This window comes from Borostomias antarcticus (assembly GCF_949987555.1).
Source record: "Borostomias antarcticus genome assembly, chromosome: 7".
Classification (NCBI taxonomy): Eukaryota; Metazoa; Chordata; class Actinopteri; order Stomiiformes; family Stomiidae; genus Borostomias; species Borostomias antarcticus.
In genome coordinates this window covers 16,863,413-16,879,460 of record NC_140240.1, presented here as the reverse complement: position 1 = coordinate 16,879,460, position 16,048 = coordinate 16,863,413, and the positions used below count along the sequence as shown (strand labels likewise).

Genomic DNA, 16,048 nt, shown 5'->3' with positions numbered 1-16,048 from the left:
CGGACATTAAAAACAATTGCTCCATACACACATATATATATATATATAATGTTTCACATTTCGTTTTAATGCTTTTAATGTCTAATTTGTAATGCTTTTAATGCCCCCCCCCCGCAATTTGGTTTGGAAATGCTCCCTATTTCTGAGGTCCCAAGGTTGGTGAGTATGGCAAGCTATAAGCTATTAATACAAGCATACCGCTCAAAAAGGGCTTAATACATACAACAAACTGATCAGGCTAATCATTTTTTAATGAAAATGACCACAAGACAACCTCTTGTGCATAGTTGAAATGGTAGTGGGATACGGTGATAAACTGGAGTGATCATTTGACAGCAATTATTAGCCTTTTCCAGGAATGGACAGAAATGGGATATTTTTAGAATAACAGGAATTTATTCACATACAATGTAAAGGAGTTGATGTGTAGCATGAAGATGAAACGATACACTGAGTTTGGGTGTTTTCAGTCAACGTTGGCGTTGACCGCTTCCAGCTATCGAATGGCCGACTGGTGTAAGATGGATAGCCTAACGTTAGAGAGATAAATGTAGGCTATGGTTATGTTAATAAAGCTAACAATGATGTTGTAACATGCATGCAGCACTGCCGATCTGATCTGAACGATTGATTCATTATTACCATGGATCGGTATTGGGATTGATCAAGGGCGAATGTGAAATAGCAGCCACGAACTCAGCGGGTTTTCCGAGATGCGGTAGCCGCGGCCAGAGCTCCTGCTGGCGGGGAGTGAAGCACTTCAACTCGCCGGTCACTGGCTCCCTGGAGGAATTTAGCCTGGCTGCAATAACGTTATCGCGAACGGAATGAATACCATCTACTAGCAAACAAAACATGTTCAATTATATTTAACCTGTTAAAACTAAGATGCCAGGATCAAAAAATAATTTCTCCAATTGATATATTTGACAAAAACAGGTTAATATGCAAGCCGGTTTTCATTGCTAAATCAAAGCGGGGAGAGCCGAGAGAGCCGGGAACGCACGTCTACATTTCAGATAAATGTGAACTTTTTCGTGGACGCGCGTCGGCCAGAGAAGCTCAACTGCGCAAGTCAAAAGTCACCGGAAATAGCCAAGTGACTACAAATCTAGCCAAGATGGCGCGGTTCAATAGGCCTTCACTTTAGATTTCGAATCCTGGGGGCTTGGTCTGTGCTCAGAGCGTCCAAGCCCAGCATTCCCCTCTGGACGATCCAGCTGGATACGGCGCAGGCGCAGTGCGCAGGGGAGGCCATGTTAAAGTTACAGTGAAGTCAGCCCTGGGATTGTTTTTCTGACGACGTATGTTTATATTGTTTGTTTTATCGTTGTTTGTCGAGACAGTGTCCCAACAAACACAACGCTTGGATACGGAAACTGGAGTTCTAAAAATGAATTCCAGTTTCGACCTTTCAAGGCGAAATCCGCAGGAGGATTTCGAGCTCATCCAGAGGATTGGGAGCGGGACATACGGAGATGTATACAAGGTAATAATGTAGGGGTTTCAGCTAGACGCCGAATATGTTTTGGTAAAAGGTCAATATGTTGTCATTCTGTCCGTATGTAGCTAACTTATAACAGTCCATTATAAAGTGGAATAGGCCCACGGCTGCAGTACCCCAAGTACCAAGTAGCTACCTCTAGTACAGACAGGCAACGAACTTGTCAACAGCGGTTCAACTGGTATGGGAAGCTAGCTGGCTGGTTAGCTAGCTGGCTGGTTAGCTTAATATCACCACACATAACATAGGCCTACTCGCCAAGCAATAATGTAACAGCTGTACCGCAACACGATGTTTACAATGGTTCAGACTGTTGCAGCCACTGTAGGCTATAGCTCCCGATCATCATGTTGCTAACCTCAACCCCACACAGAGCTGGAAAAGAGAGGGCTTCTGAGAAAGTCTGTAGGCCTACTGTAGATGAGCCTGCAAGTTGCCCCCCACCCATCATCCTTCATCTATAACACTGCAGTTCCAAGCCCACTCAGAAGGGATGAAAAGCGAAGGTGAACGATAGCCTTCACTCCCCAACAAAGCTGTGTCAGGCCATCATTTTCTGCTTGGTGGTTTTGTTACAATAATACGACTTGGCTACTTATAGTCAGGAGGAACAGCTAGCCCTAACCTCCAGCCTTCTCAAAACTACTTTAACTTACCATGTAAAATCCACCTTGATAAATTCTAAATTGTGCCAGGGATTGATAGTCTGGCTTTTCCAGACCCAGTTTGCAAAACTGCAAAGGGGCTAGAGCTGCAGAATTTGTTTTTGATTTACAAGGGGCATTATCAACGGTCACATGCCAAAGTACCTCTGGATGCAATTGGATAGACCTATAACCAATCAGATCACCAAACGTGGGTTAGACATCGTGTCAATGTATCAAGTGGGTGCAGTCATTGTATTAAACCCGCCCCAAATTAGATAAATGGATGTGATTGGAACAGTCTGGGTGGAAATCTGTCTGAATGGGAGCATTACCAGACTGATCTGTGGATAGAAACAGAACGTGAAGATTCCAATACTAGGGTTGGTGGGTTCAAGAAAGCTGTGTTAGTTCAGTGAAATAGAACACAGTGACTGTAATCGAGGAATGCAGGCGTAATACGCTCCATAATAGTTCCATTCATCTGTGCTGTGCTTTCCCACCATTCAATTCGAGCCATCATACCTTTAACAAAGATAACCTTTGCTCTTAGGGGGAATGCTACCCCTATCTCTGCCTTCCTACAAATATTTGCATTCCAAGACTGCTAGGCTCATTACGAGTTTGTACAATGGATGTCGTTATCCAAGGATTCCAGTTGTTTTGAAGTATATTTAGTGTCTGGTAGCATGTTTGAACAGAATAACAGAATTTGCATATGAAAGAATGCCAGGTAACATCGGCGGACCCAGAAAGGAGCTGAGATGACTAATGTGTTGACAATGTGTAATGTCAGTTCTATATCATGGTACCTAAAGTGTGTAATTTGCTAGCAAATAGCCAGTAGTTGCTGTGACTGGATGGCTTGTTTGGACAGTACGTCAGGCTTAGCTTGGCTTGTTTTGATAGTTCTGCGGCTTCCATCCAGAAAGTGGTTTTGTATTGATTTCAACAATCTGAGGAAACCCTATTACACAGGAGGGAGTGTATTAGTGTGGTAGGGGACAGAGAGAAGGACAAATGGAAGGGTAGAGAGAGGATGGAGGAGTGGCAGAGAGAGAGAGGCAGAGCGACAGTGAGAGAGAAAAACTGACAGTGAGGGAGAGAGAGAGAAGGACAGAGCAATGGTAAGAGAGAAGAACTGACAGAGAGAGAGATGCTGAGAGTGAGAAGTAGAGAAAGACAGAGATGGAGAGGAAGAAATGGAGAGATGGAGATGAAGACAGATGGAGAGAGATGGAGAGGAAGACAGATGGAGAGAGATGGAGAGGAAGACAGAGATAGAGATGGAGAGGAAGACAGATGGAGAGAGATGGAGAGGAAGACAGAGATAGAGATGGAGAGGAAGACAGATGGAGAGAGATGGAGAGGAAGACAGATAGAGATGGAAAGGAAGACAGATGGAGAGGAAAACAGGATGGAGAGGAAGACGGAAAAGTTGAAAAACAAGGATGAAGGCTGAGAGTGGTGGAGACCGGGTGATGAGTGGAAAGAAATATGTTGATCCAGCATATTTGACTCACAACCCTGGTTTGAGTGGAATGTGTCCACCCTCTCTTTCTCCAGGCTGGAAATCAATTGGATTGTGAAAGCGGATCTCTTGGTTCTGTCAGGGCGTTCTGTCGGCTTCTTTTTTGCCTGTCACTGTCCCCAGCTCTGGGAAGCACCACATTTCCATACTTGTGGGCTAGGGTATAGGCTAGGCTACACGGGCCCCTCCAACCTCCAGGTTTGACTCAGACCTGGTTGGGGGGGGGTAGAACTCTGAGAGGAAGTTGGACCACGTCCTGTGACCATAGTTCTGAGTAAGACGACTTGGCCTGCCTGTTGTTGTCCTATGTGGTCCGTTTGAACCATCCAAACGCATGGCTCTGAGGAGATGAGTTTAATTTAATTAAGATATGAGTTTAATTTAATTAATTAAGTTAAGATGCTTAGCACTTTATCTTGGTAATCCTCTTGAGTCGGGGTTGAGCCCTCCTCTCTCTTCCTCTGCCTCTAGTCTGTCTGTATCCCTCTCTCTTTTTCTAACTAAACTACAGCTCACAATCACTTTTCAGTTTTTTATCTTTCTCCAGACATGTGGACAGTCGTAGGGAAGGTAACTCCAGAATAAATCACAACTCCACACGTACGGTGTGAGAGACTCCTATTATTATTATTGGGCATTGCATTTGTTTTGTTGATTTGCTTTGTGTCTCTTGTGTAAACGCATCATCACTGTAAATGAGGGAAACCTCAGTGCTTTACAAGTAAATAGAGGTTTGAAACGAAATTAAATTATTTATACCAAATCTCGATTAACTGTTCAGAAAATTCTGATGTTGGAAATGTTAAGATGGAATCAAATATGTATCTGTCCCCATCTCTGTCCGTCTGTCTGTCTGTCTGTCTGTCTCTCTCTCTCTCTCTCTCTCTCTCTCTCTCTCTCTCTCTCTCTCTCTCTCTCGCTGTGCCAGAAACCCTACTGACCTTATGGAGTGGAAAACAAACAAGGTTTCTGTTCTGTGTTGGTGGGACACAGGCCGTCCTTTTCATTTGTTACAATAAAGCATGCGTTTCATCCCCAGCATTCTTCTAGTCTAAAATGGCCTATTGGGAAATATTAGATGGCATCGAGCACTCTGGTGGTGACCCCTCATAAATCTCGTCACCCAATCCCTTTACACGTGGAATTTTAAAGTGAATTTGCCGAGGGAGAAAAATAAATGTGCTCCATTAATTCATCAATTATTTACCCAAGTCCCTCTGCTCTGCATGGTGCCTTCCTGTAACGCTATCACAGCGCTGAGATTGGAATCTCCCAGAGCACTCCAGAGCCCACAACCCCGACTCTCAACACTTCTGCTTCATCTGTTTGGATTAGATTTACGTGTTGTCAGTGTTGTAATGGGCACATAAGGTTTTCATATTGCGTGACTTGAGTTTAGGGTTAGGGGTTTCAGGAAGTGTCGTGGCACCATATTTCTGGGCAGTCTTAGGTATTTGGGGTTGTTTTGATGTTAAGTTACCAGAGATGTAGGCCTGTTCTAGAATGACGGGACTTGTTTTGAAGCATCGTGTAGGCCTGTTCTAGAATGAGGGGACTTGGTTTGAAGTTGATTTGCCAGAAATGTAGGCTCCATGATCAGTTTGGGTTGCCAATATGAAAAAACACCAATGCACTACCCTGCCTGTACGCCCCTGACAGACAGCCTCCCACACTTCCTCACAGATGGGCACGGACTGGCTGTCTTAATTACTACCTCAAAGTCATGTTTATATGAAGTGTTTATCAGAAGTAAAAGAGCATTCAAGTAAGAAGAAAGAAAAGAGACTGCACACTCAAAACAATGAAAGTGCTCAAGGCTGCCAAACATAGGCACTTTTTTAGAGGCTGACCCGAGCCAAACTTACAGAATCCCACTCCCATCCCTTTTTACTCCCACCCAATCCTGCTCTGTTTTTCTTTGCACGCTGCTTGCTGGATGCAGTACTAGACTTCCGGAGTAGTTTGTTTCGCATGTGATGCAGTGTTGGGTGACTGAATTAAAACTACAAAAAGTGATCAATGCAATGTTTAACTCAGGGCTGGACTGGGACAAAAATTAGGCCCTGCCATGTGGCTCAGACCGGCCCACCACAATTGGTCGGACACCGCCCATCAACATCCTGGCAGTCTGTTCAATATGCATATGATGCAAATCTACCATTCATGAAAACCCCTATATAGTACAGGTAAAATTAACACCCGCCACCCGCCAATGGCGGGTAAATGTTTGTACCAATAGAGTCATGTAATAAATTATGCGTGCAATGTCGCCACAAACATCCATGCGCCACATCCATGCCATAGGCGTTCTGTTTGTTGTTTGTTGCACTTAAATAGCTCCCCCGCTTAACCAAATAAAGTTTTCAGTCACATGACTGTTGCGAGCCTCGCGCACCATAGTCGCGCACTAGGATAGACTGGTGACGCGAGGCTACTCGCGCACAGAAAATCTTTCCCATTTACCTCAGAGGACGCGCGCTACTACATTCAACACCTACAGTAGATGTGTACCATCCTGTCTCTGTCCATGTCCATACCAAAGCCACAGAAACACGAATTGTCCCTACCAAAAATAATACAGAGTGAAAACTGTAGTTTTTAATTACCATTCACAACTTGCGGAAGCAAAACGTTTGGGAATTAAGGCCTGGTTGACAGCTGCGTTCAGCAAGCTATCCAATCAACAACGTACAGTAGCCTACTTTTCCCCCCTCGCCTGCGACCCAGTGGGTGCCTGCCTCGCGAGCTCAGCGCGCAGCTCACAGCACATCGAGCATCGACTGTCGGCAACAGCGGTAATTTTGATTAGGCAGCAAGTAAGATTGAAGTTATTGAACAATAGGGAATACAATATGTTGACCGACAATTATTTTTCTGTACAGAGTTGTATCAATGATAATAGTTTAGTTTGCGTTCTACTAAATGCCTATGTAAACTGTAATGTTAGTGCTAGCTGGTGGTGAAGTCAGAGCTGTACCTATTAGCTATACCGTTAGGTCTCGTAAACGTTTGCTGAGGCAGAGATAAGGTGCTTTAATGTTGTCATAACAGTTGTCTTTAGTTAGTTTAGTTTAGTTTTAGTTTTGGTATAACCGTTGCAAACTCGTAGGTTTGAGCAATGACTAGCGGTTCACTCGCCCACCTAATTGCATAACAGGCTAAATGAACGAGACGTCTGGTTTGTTTATGCAATTCAGTTCAATAGTCCAAGTCCATCGTAATTATGTTCATATTTCATATGCTACACAGAATAGGCTGTAGGCTACACGGAAAAGAGTGTTTCATGTCTGCAAGTAGTTTGATATTGTCAATCATTTCCCTTTTATGACCAGAAAAAAGAAGACAAAAATGGAAATTATAATTTTTTTGGTCAAAGCAGCAGAAAGGCAGGACCAGGAGAGGCAGGCAGGAGATGCATCAGGGTTACAGGTGAGATTATAGTCTGACTCAACAGATGTAGGTTTTGTGGATAAACCTTGTCCTTCGTTGTCACATTCATGACTGCCCATTCAGTGGCAACAGAAATTAATCTTGATTCGGCCACCACCCAGATTCAATCCAGACTACGTGAAACAACAACAACCCATTGTTTCCCTACCAAAGCTCAAATCAAACCTATGCCCCTGCATCCAGCTCAGGTTTAACTTTACACGATGACAGGCTGTGAATATGTTACAGTATATGTATTTTGTTCATAAACACATAAAGACCATAAGGTTAAGGCTTGGATCATTTATATCTCATATTTGTGTAGGGTTAGGTAGTTATGGATAATTCTACACTGTGGAAGTGAATGGAAATGAATAATTGAATTTCTAGGCATCGAATTAAACTAATTTATTGGAAATTTTACTTTGGCCTCTTCCTTAAGCATGTATTCAACATAATACTATTATCTGAATGAAAAGTACTGAAACAGATGTATAATGTGACAAAAAAGACAATTTATTATTTTGGCCGGTAAAAAATATACTTGGCCGGTGGATTTTTTCATCTACCAGTCCCCTTGGCAGGTAAGCCAAAAAAAAAAAAGTTCAGCCCTGGTTGCACATCTATCTAGTCCACCTGTGCAAATTATGTCATTAGTGTAGACCTACAATAAACTTTATGAAAATGAATGATGAAGACAATGTTTTTGTAGCCTACATAACACATCACGGGAATGTTGTGTTTTAAAATTGTATTGAGCCAAATAAAACATAGGGACTATCCATATCTTAATATAAATCCAATCTGTGAACAAAAACAACATGTAAAGGGGCAATTTGATGACAGTGGTGGGGTACAGCCAGAAAACCATGTCACCCAATTGCCCCTTGGGGCTATGGATAGTGACCCGACAGTGAGTACGGGTCAGTAGCCTACAATTTTATTCACTTTCTTCACGTCGTAGGTAGCACTACTTGTTTACCTTAGGTTTTGTTTGCCTCCACTACTTTCTGCCACCACACTGCTCACGCAACTGCAGTGATGCAACTGAAGTCGACTCCAAATTGATCTATAGGCTATAGCATTTAAGTTTCACTTTCCCTTTTGTATTGAAAGAGAGGCATAGCCTACTGTCAATGGCGAGAAGTGTGTGTGCTTGTGTGTGAGAGTGAGTGATGACTTTTAATGATGAAGTAAAAACACCAATAATAATGATAATAATAATAATAATAATAAATATAGCTGCAAGAAGCAATGAACGGGTCCAAGCCATTACGCATCAAAGCCAACAAGCGAAACGCGCCATAGCCACATTTGAACTACCATTGAGCTACCACTAGCCATTGATGTCAATGAAAATACAATGAAAGCGCAAGGGGGTGTTGTTGCACAAAAACACTTATATCACCATTATAATTTAATCTGACAATTTCGCATCCGATACGTAAGTTATAGAGCATGGGTTCCCAAACTCCATCAATGTGGGCCTCCCCTCTGAAAACAGTGACACACCCGCGCCCCCCCCCCAACCCCCCAAATTTGTCCATAAAAAAAAGACCTTTAAAATCATGTTTCATTCATAAAAACCATAGAACATTCTAAAATAAAAAACATATTTTTCTTTCTTTTTTTCTAACCATCCCTCTGCGCCTCCCCTGAATTTATTTGGGCCCCCCCAGGGGAGGCCCGCCTCACAGTTTGGGAATGCCTGTTATAGAGCATGCCATGGCCTACCGATACAAGCAAGATGAGCCCCATCTGGTCACAGGGGGCGCTACAGCAATCAATTGTGTTTTAGCCATTTTTAAGCATTTTGGCTTGTTATAGCACCACCATGTGGCCAAATCTGCTTCATATTTCTCAACCTACCTGAACATATGCTCTGGTACTATTGTCCCAAGTTTCGGAAAAATCGGCCTGGCCTAGGCCCAGGCCTAAACAGGAAATGAGCTCTCTAGTGCCCCCATTGGTTTTGATCGGGTCAATAATGCAGGGCTAGCCTTGGGTTATAAGTGTGGACATGCTTGCAAAGATTTGTGGTGTTCTGTACAACCCTTCAGAAATTATACGCCTTTATTTTAAAAGCCATGCAAAGCCACGCCCTTTGCTATCTTCATTGGCTCATAGTTTCTGTTTTATTCAACCTTTTAAAAATGTGCCAAGATGGAACTTTAGATATTGTTCCCTTGATTCTGTCTACTGAGCGTGATGTGAATCGGTCAAACTTTCTAGGAGGAGATAGATTTTAAGCGTTTTTCAAAAAATGCCAAATAGAAGAAATTTTATGTAACCGGAAGTTATAGGTTCTTGAGGCAAATCTGTTCATTGTGAGGAGAGACATATGTGGGCAAAGTCTCATGACTCTAGTTCAAACAGAGCATGAGATATGTCTGTCATATACTTTTGAAAGCGTGATGGTTGGCCTTTCACAAAAATGCTTATCGATATCAAATTTTAATCTGGTAATTTCGAGTCCAATGAGTAAATTGTAGAACATGAGATGACCTACCAATACAACCAATAGGAAACCCATTTGGCCACAGGAGGCGCCTGGAGCGTCCGAGACACCAAATCGCTGATCTTCGATTATATCACACTACAAGGCCTTTCCCAACATTCAAAATCAGACCCAACACTGGACACTTTGTCTACGGCAAAAAATCGGCCCAAAATCGGCCTGAATTTGTGTAGTCTGCACAGGCCCTCACTCTAATCTTAACCTAACCCTAGCATTACCCTATGGAGGACCAAACCTGTCAAAATTAATGACTAATGACTCAACAAATGACCATTAATAAATATGCACAAAAATAAATAAATGAATGAATAAATGAATGCAGTAATGTGTAAATAAATACATTAAATTTGATATAAATGTATACAATTATATATTTATTTATTGTTTGATTCATTATTTCTTGCATTTGTTTCCATATTCATTTATTTATTCGTTTGTGTATTTATTTCCACATTCTTTTACACATTTATTTCCATATTTATTTATTCTTTGTTTGCTCGCTCCTTATATGCTAATTAGGGGGGCGTGGTTTTCATATCCAGGCATTAGTAGCTAGGGATGCAACGATGCATCGGCCAAACATCGGCATCAGCCGATGTTGGCCTTGTTGACTGCCATCGGCCCATCGGCAAACAAAATGACATTCACCGATAGTAGTGGCCGATGTTATGTCGCAACAATTACGTCTTTTTTTGTTGCAAAACGTAGCCTACCCAGCTGCAGATTCAGAGAAGATCCGTGACGTAACGCCGCAAATGCACGTGTAGTTTGCTTTCAAATTAAAGTGAAATAAAAATCGGCGTTTTGGAACCAAACACTTCATTTCTTTGTTTCTCTGGCACAAAAGGGGGAATAAAAATTTGATAAAATAAACATCGGCCATCGGCATTGGCCATCGCCTGGATTGTTATTTTAAACATCGGCATCGGCCCAGAATTTTGCAATCAGTGCATCCCTATTAGTAGCCAAACCCAGGTATGGTAGATTAAGTCAGTCCTACCCGACCAGAGTTAAGATCCTTGCCTAACCTTGGCCCTGTACTACGAAACAGGATTACGGGGTTAGTGTGATAACTTCAGGTTCAAGCCTGGTTTATCCGTACTACGAAGGTGGTTCACTTTTTTTGCTATTTGCTATATGCTATTTATGCTATTTGCTATATCGCCGTCGTAATTTATGCTGCCGAGCTAATCTGCTCCGGGGCAGGTTAAATCACAGATTATGGATCAAAACGTAGGCTATGAAGCACTGCCCGCTCACCGATAATTCACTTGGAAAAAGGCGTTAAGATTCTGTATGGAACTTCATTGTGCGAATTAAACAATAATCTGCTGTGCGCGAACAGTGAGAGGTTCTTAAGAAGACTTTTTACAAACCGACAAAACCCCCTTTGGCTTTCCACGATATCATGAAAAATTGCAGAATGACAGCTGCTTGTGCTTGAGCAATATTTTGCCTTGAGCATTTACAGTCGTAGACTGTAGGCTATGCACTGGCTTGCGTTTTATTAGTCTACCTGCAGTTTCGTGTAGGCTGTGGGTGATGCGGAGAACCATTTTTTATCCAATTGTCAAGTCTTTAATGTTGATTTATTAGACTAGCCTCCCGTTCCTAGGAACAAAGAAAAGTTGGCTACATTTTAATTGAATTGTGATAGCACCAATGCCTGACAATCAATGACGTTATACGATATGACGATGAAATAGGCTACTTTTTCCCCGTAGGCTTAGAGCCTACTTCTCAACCTCTGTTTTTATGCTACTAATCAACCCATCACATATCTCCCCATAGAAAGGACAGTAAAAAACAAAATGATATTCATTTTCAACCACCTGAAGGTCACACAATGGGCAAGTTCGATCTTCCTCTCCCCGCCCTACGTACCTTCCTGTTTCAATGTGGAGTGGCAGTATACCTCCTCTGATCTGGGCACCGGGGGTATCTCTTTTTCTTTGTCAGATTGAAATTTTCGGAAAAGTAATCATACTTTATCTCACGATAGGTATGTAGCTTGTAGCTGGTTTCCTCCATATCTCTGCTGCCCATTTGTGCTTGGCATTTTCAAGCAAAACCCCCTTTACTGTTCCAATATCATTTTTTTTTCGAAATTATAGAGTACTTATTCAAAACCATTACTACACAACAAGTCACACATTTCTGCTGCCCAAGATCCTTTTTGTTGTATGTCCCAATTAAATATTATTTTAGTTAATCTACTGGTATTCATATCTAGTAATCTGTTCCATAACATGACTGTACTAACTTTCCATCTAACCTCACAGGGCACCCACCCTGCGTCTCCCACAACAGATAGAATTGGGGCATATTTATGTACACCAAGAAAATATCGAAGGGCCCTATTGTAAACCGATACACTTTTTAAACAATTTCTATGACCCCACACCACGGCCCGGTTAATATAAGAGTGTCAGCAGGACTGGGGTTGTTGATGATATGGTTACGAGTTTAACCTCAATACACAAATGTAATTCTCCCACATACACAAACACAGAGGACACTGATGCAATGCGATACAATGGGATCAAATGTATCATGACTGAATGTCTATAGTTCAGGCTAGCTATTTCGGCCATGCTCATTAACTAGCAAGCTACTGTAGTCTAATATTAACCATTAAAGCCAAAATGGCAAGCTAGTTATATAACTTACCTAAAAACGTATCTAGCTAGCTAGCTAACGCTACTAGCTGGCTAGCGTAAGCTAACGTTAACAAACGTAGCTAGGTAGTGCTAGCTAAAACGGCCAGACACCTGTTTAATTGTTTTCTGATGAAAATGCAGGCTATTTAAAATAATTGATTTTATAGCGTTTTAATGTATAACGTCACCTTAACGTTACCATCAGTTCGGAAGATTGGCAAACTCGTCGGCAGCTTCAAGTTGCGTTGTAGTTGCTATGCAACCGATCCACGGCAGGAATACACAGTCGATCTATGCACTCTGATACTGATTAACCAATGGGAGTAAGGGATCACCATGATGGACAGCCCCCTAATTAGCATATAATGAGCGAGCAAACAAAGAATAAATAAATGTGGAAATAAATGTGGAAAAGAATGTGGAAATAAATACATAAATAAATAAATGAATGTACCTTGCTAACGCTGTTGGCATTCATAACATGATTATACGTAATACACCAATCACTGATATGATTTCCTCATTCACTGTGATATGATATATTGACCCTGTGACACTGTTATTCTACCGGTGGGCTGATTGTCCTATTGATCCCAAAGTGGACTGCTTGTCCATATGAGGTGGGTGCTAGTTACCTTTTGGAGGCATTGATAAAGCACATTCAAGACATTGGAAAGGTGCTGCGTTACATTTCCATAGAGGGTTAATTAACACTTCCTCACAAGGGACCGGGGGGGGGGGGGGTTATTAATTTCACTGTCTTCCAGTGGGAAAAATCAATGTGTTGTTGGCAATATGTTGTTTGCATCGCTTGAAAAGAGGCTTGAAGTGACATTTATGCTGTGACATACACCAATACGATGAGTGTATAGCTATATAAGCATGGCATTGATTTTTTATGTGCTCCCTCCACCCTCACCTGCTGTTCTTGTCCCCTCGGCCTACAGGAACTGGGGTATCTTGTGACGGGGACGGTGCTGATAAGAATTTAACGTGTTCCTTGTTTGACTCCTTCATGTCCTTTGTGTGTGAAATGTTTACTGAGAGCTTGCTGCACGGGAGTCGTTTTTTGGGTGAAAGGTAATGGTTTTCCTGACTTATCGCGTTACACCGAGACTCTCTGCATCGTCAGATAGGTTAAGAAGATTAAAAAAAAGCGTGGAGAAAATAGCTTGAGCTCATTGATCCCGCGTCTGGTTTCCCTCCCACACTGTCCACGCCAGCTCCTTTGTGAGGGAATACCAATTTTTTTTCGGGCCTTTATTTATCCAGGTGACTTTCTCTGAGGTATCTAGACACCTTCAAAAGATAGTCCTGGCTCTGTAGTCAGTTTCTGTCCTGTGTTTCCACGTTGAAGCACCTCATATCAAAGATCAGACTTCATCTTCTCTAAAAGTAGTTTTGCTTCCTGTTTTGAGTCAAGGTCATATGGTTCCAGTCCTGGAGGACTGCATGCTAGCTGTCCATCCATGTTAACAGGCTTTTCTTGTCTTTTCAACACTATTGTTAAGTTTTTGCAACTGGAACTCCTCAATCAAAGACAATTCCTCACCAGACAGATTTAAATGCAAACCCAATCTCTTAGTTAGTCCTCCAAGACCTGAACTCTGGAAACATAGCGCTAATTAAATCGCCTATCTTTTAGTCATGATTGAAATTTTATCCTGGGGTATTTCGAGTTCTTGTCTGGACCCTGCTCCCAAGGTGCCCCTTGAGGGTTGTACTTGGTGGAGCCATCCATGGCTATTGTTTCCCTTTGTGTTTTCTGGAGGCCGGTCGATGCTCAGACCGCTTCTGTTTGTTTTTCAGGCTCGTAACGTCACCACAGGGGAGCTGGCCGCCATCAAGGTCATCAAACTGGAGCCTGGTAAGAATTTGAGTAACTGTCTTCAGTAGTTTTGTTCTCAAGTTTGGGTTTGTGTTGACAAGGACTGGGTATTGGCAAGGACCTCACGATGTGATGCGTATCACGATACATGGGTCACCATACGATCCGTATCACGATACATGGGTCACGATTAAGGATGTCACGATACCAAAAATGTAGTAATCAATACCAGTACCAGTGAAATTCCACAATTCTCAATACCCAATTCGATACCACGGTAAAAAAACAAAAAACATGTAGCCTACTTCAACATACTGCCTACTTTATTAAAAACATAATCTTCTGATACTGTAGGCCTACTGTGAAAGGAAGATTGAGACCTCAGTTATCTCTATCCCCTATCTCTATATTCTCTTCACCCTCAGGATCACCTCCAGGGAGTGGGGGATAGAGAGCGGGGGATTTTCAGCAGTATTTTAAAGTTTTCAGCAAATTTTTAAGAGTATCACAATGTATCGCAATATGTACTGTATTGTATCGTATCGCATAGCCATGGGATACGCATCGTATTGTGACCCATGTATCGTGATACTGTACTGTATTGATACTGTACTGTGGAAAATCGATATAGTATCGCAGAAAAAAATATTGCGATGTATTGCTGTATGGATTTTATTGGACCGTGGTTCATGTGGTTACTTTTGGTTGGATTGTGGTTCAGGTGGTTCATGTTGGTTGGAGCGTGGTTCAGGTGGTTCATGTTGCTTGGAGCGTGGTTCCTGTGGTTCATGTTGGTTGGAGCGGGGTTCTTGTGGCTCATGTTGGTTGGAGCGTCGTTGTTGTGGTTCATGTTGGTGGGAGCGTGGCTCTTGTGGTTCATGTTGGTTGGAGTGTGAAGTTTCTGGGTTCAAAAGGACTCTGGGCTGGCCACAATGTGATGCAGCTCGGCTTGGCATAGGGGTTCCTGGAGCTCTGTAGCCTGGCTGTACGATCGTGAAGTTGTGAACAGAATAAATACCACATACAAGCAAATATAACCTGCTCCGCTATAATGAAACTGTTAAAACTAACAGTTTTATACTGATATACTGGCTCGCGCTGGATTTTAAATTTCTTCTACATCCCTCCGAACTACACCAAAGTGATCTCGGTGAGTCAAACGTCATATAATATGTCGTAAATAAGGTCCAGGTTGTCAAAAACGAGCATTGTCCTTTAACCGGTACAGTTTGTCATCCATCTCGTTGTTCATGTTTTCGTTCATAAACGAGTACCCGTGTGTTTGGAAGTAAGTTATGTGATGCCTTTGAATTATAGTTGAACTGTGTTACGTTTGCTAGCCCTCGAGAATAGCGACCGCAGCTGATAACGTTACTAGCCAAGAAGTGGATATTCAGCAATCCATTTTTCTCTGAGAAGCTTTCAAACGAAAAAAAGGAATTACCGAATGAGAGACCAAGACCTACAGCAAGCTGGAAGGCCTAACACAGCCAGACAAGGGATTTGTGAGGCACTTTCAAGAAGCTAACTTTGGCCAATACGACTGGCTAACGGCTAGCAAAACCTAGTGAAATGTTGAGTCCTGCTTTCCAGCTTTATAGATTGATCATGTTGGCAATGTGTGTGAATGTGCTGCTATGTGAGAAATAAGGACCTGTTGTTGCATGTGGTTGACAAAAGCTTCCCCTTATTATGGTGTCAGAACGATGGCTTATGAATGCGATGTGATAGCCCAGAGATGGTTAGCACTGGCAGGGCTAATTTCAGTTTGATAAAGGCGTTGTGGTGTTTGAGCACAAGTTGTCGTAATCTTATGATGGACTTCGTTTTGGTGTGGAATTATAGTAGTTTGCATCTTGTTTACGTTTTGGTAGGAACAATTAAATTGTCCCAAGTGTTGCAAATTATTGGTACCCCTATGTGTGTAGTTTCTC

At 42.3% G+C, this 16,048-nt stretch overlaps 1 protein-coding gene across 2 annotated transcripts in view; it reads left to right on the top strand.

Annotated features, from left to right (window-relative positions):
• Positions 1-1,288: 1,288 nt before the first annotated feature.
• The window catches only part of map4k3a (mitogen-activated protein kinase kinase kinase kinase 3a), a 205,930-nt gene continuing 191,170 nt past the window's right edge, over positions 1,289-16,048 (top strand). For both annotated transcript variants that reach the window (XM_084441509.1, XM_084441508.1), the window contains exons 1-2: positions 1,289-1,489; positions 14,096-14,153. In XM_084441509.1, coding sequence (XP_084297635.1) covers positions 1,307-1,489; positions 14,096-14,153 — 241 coding nt within the window. In that variant the 5' untranslated portion in view covers positions 1,289-1,306. The remainder of the gene's footprint in view (positions 1,490-14,095; positions 14,154-16,048) is intronic.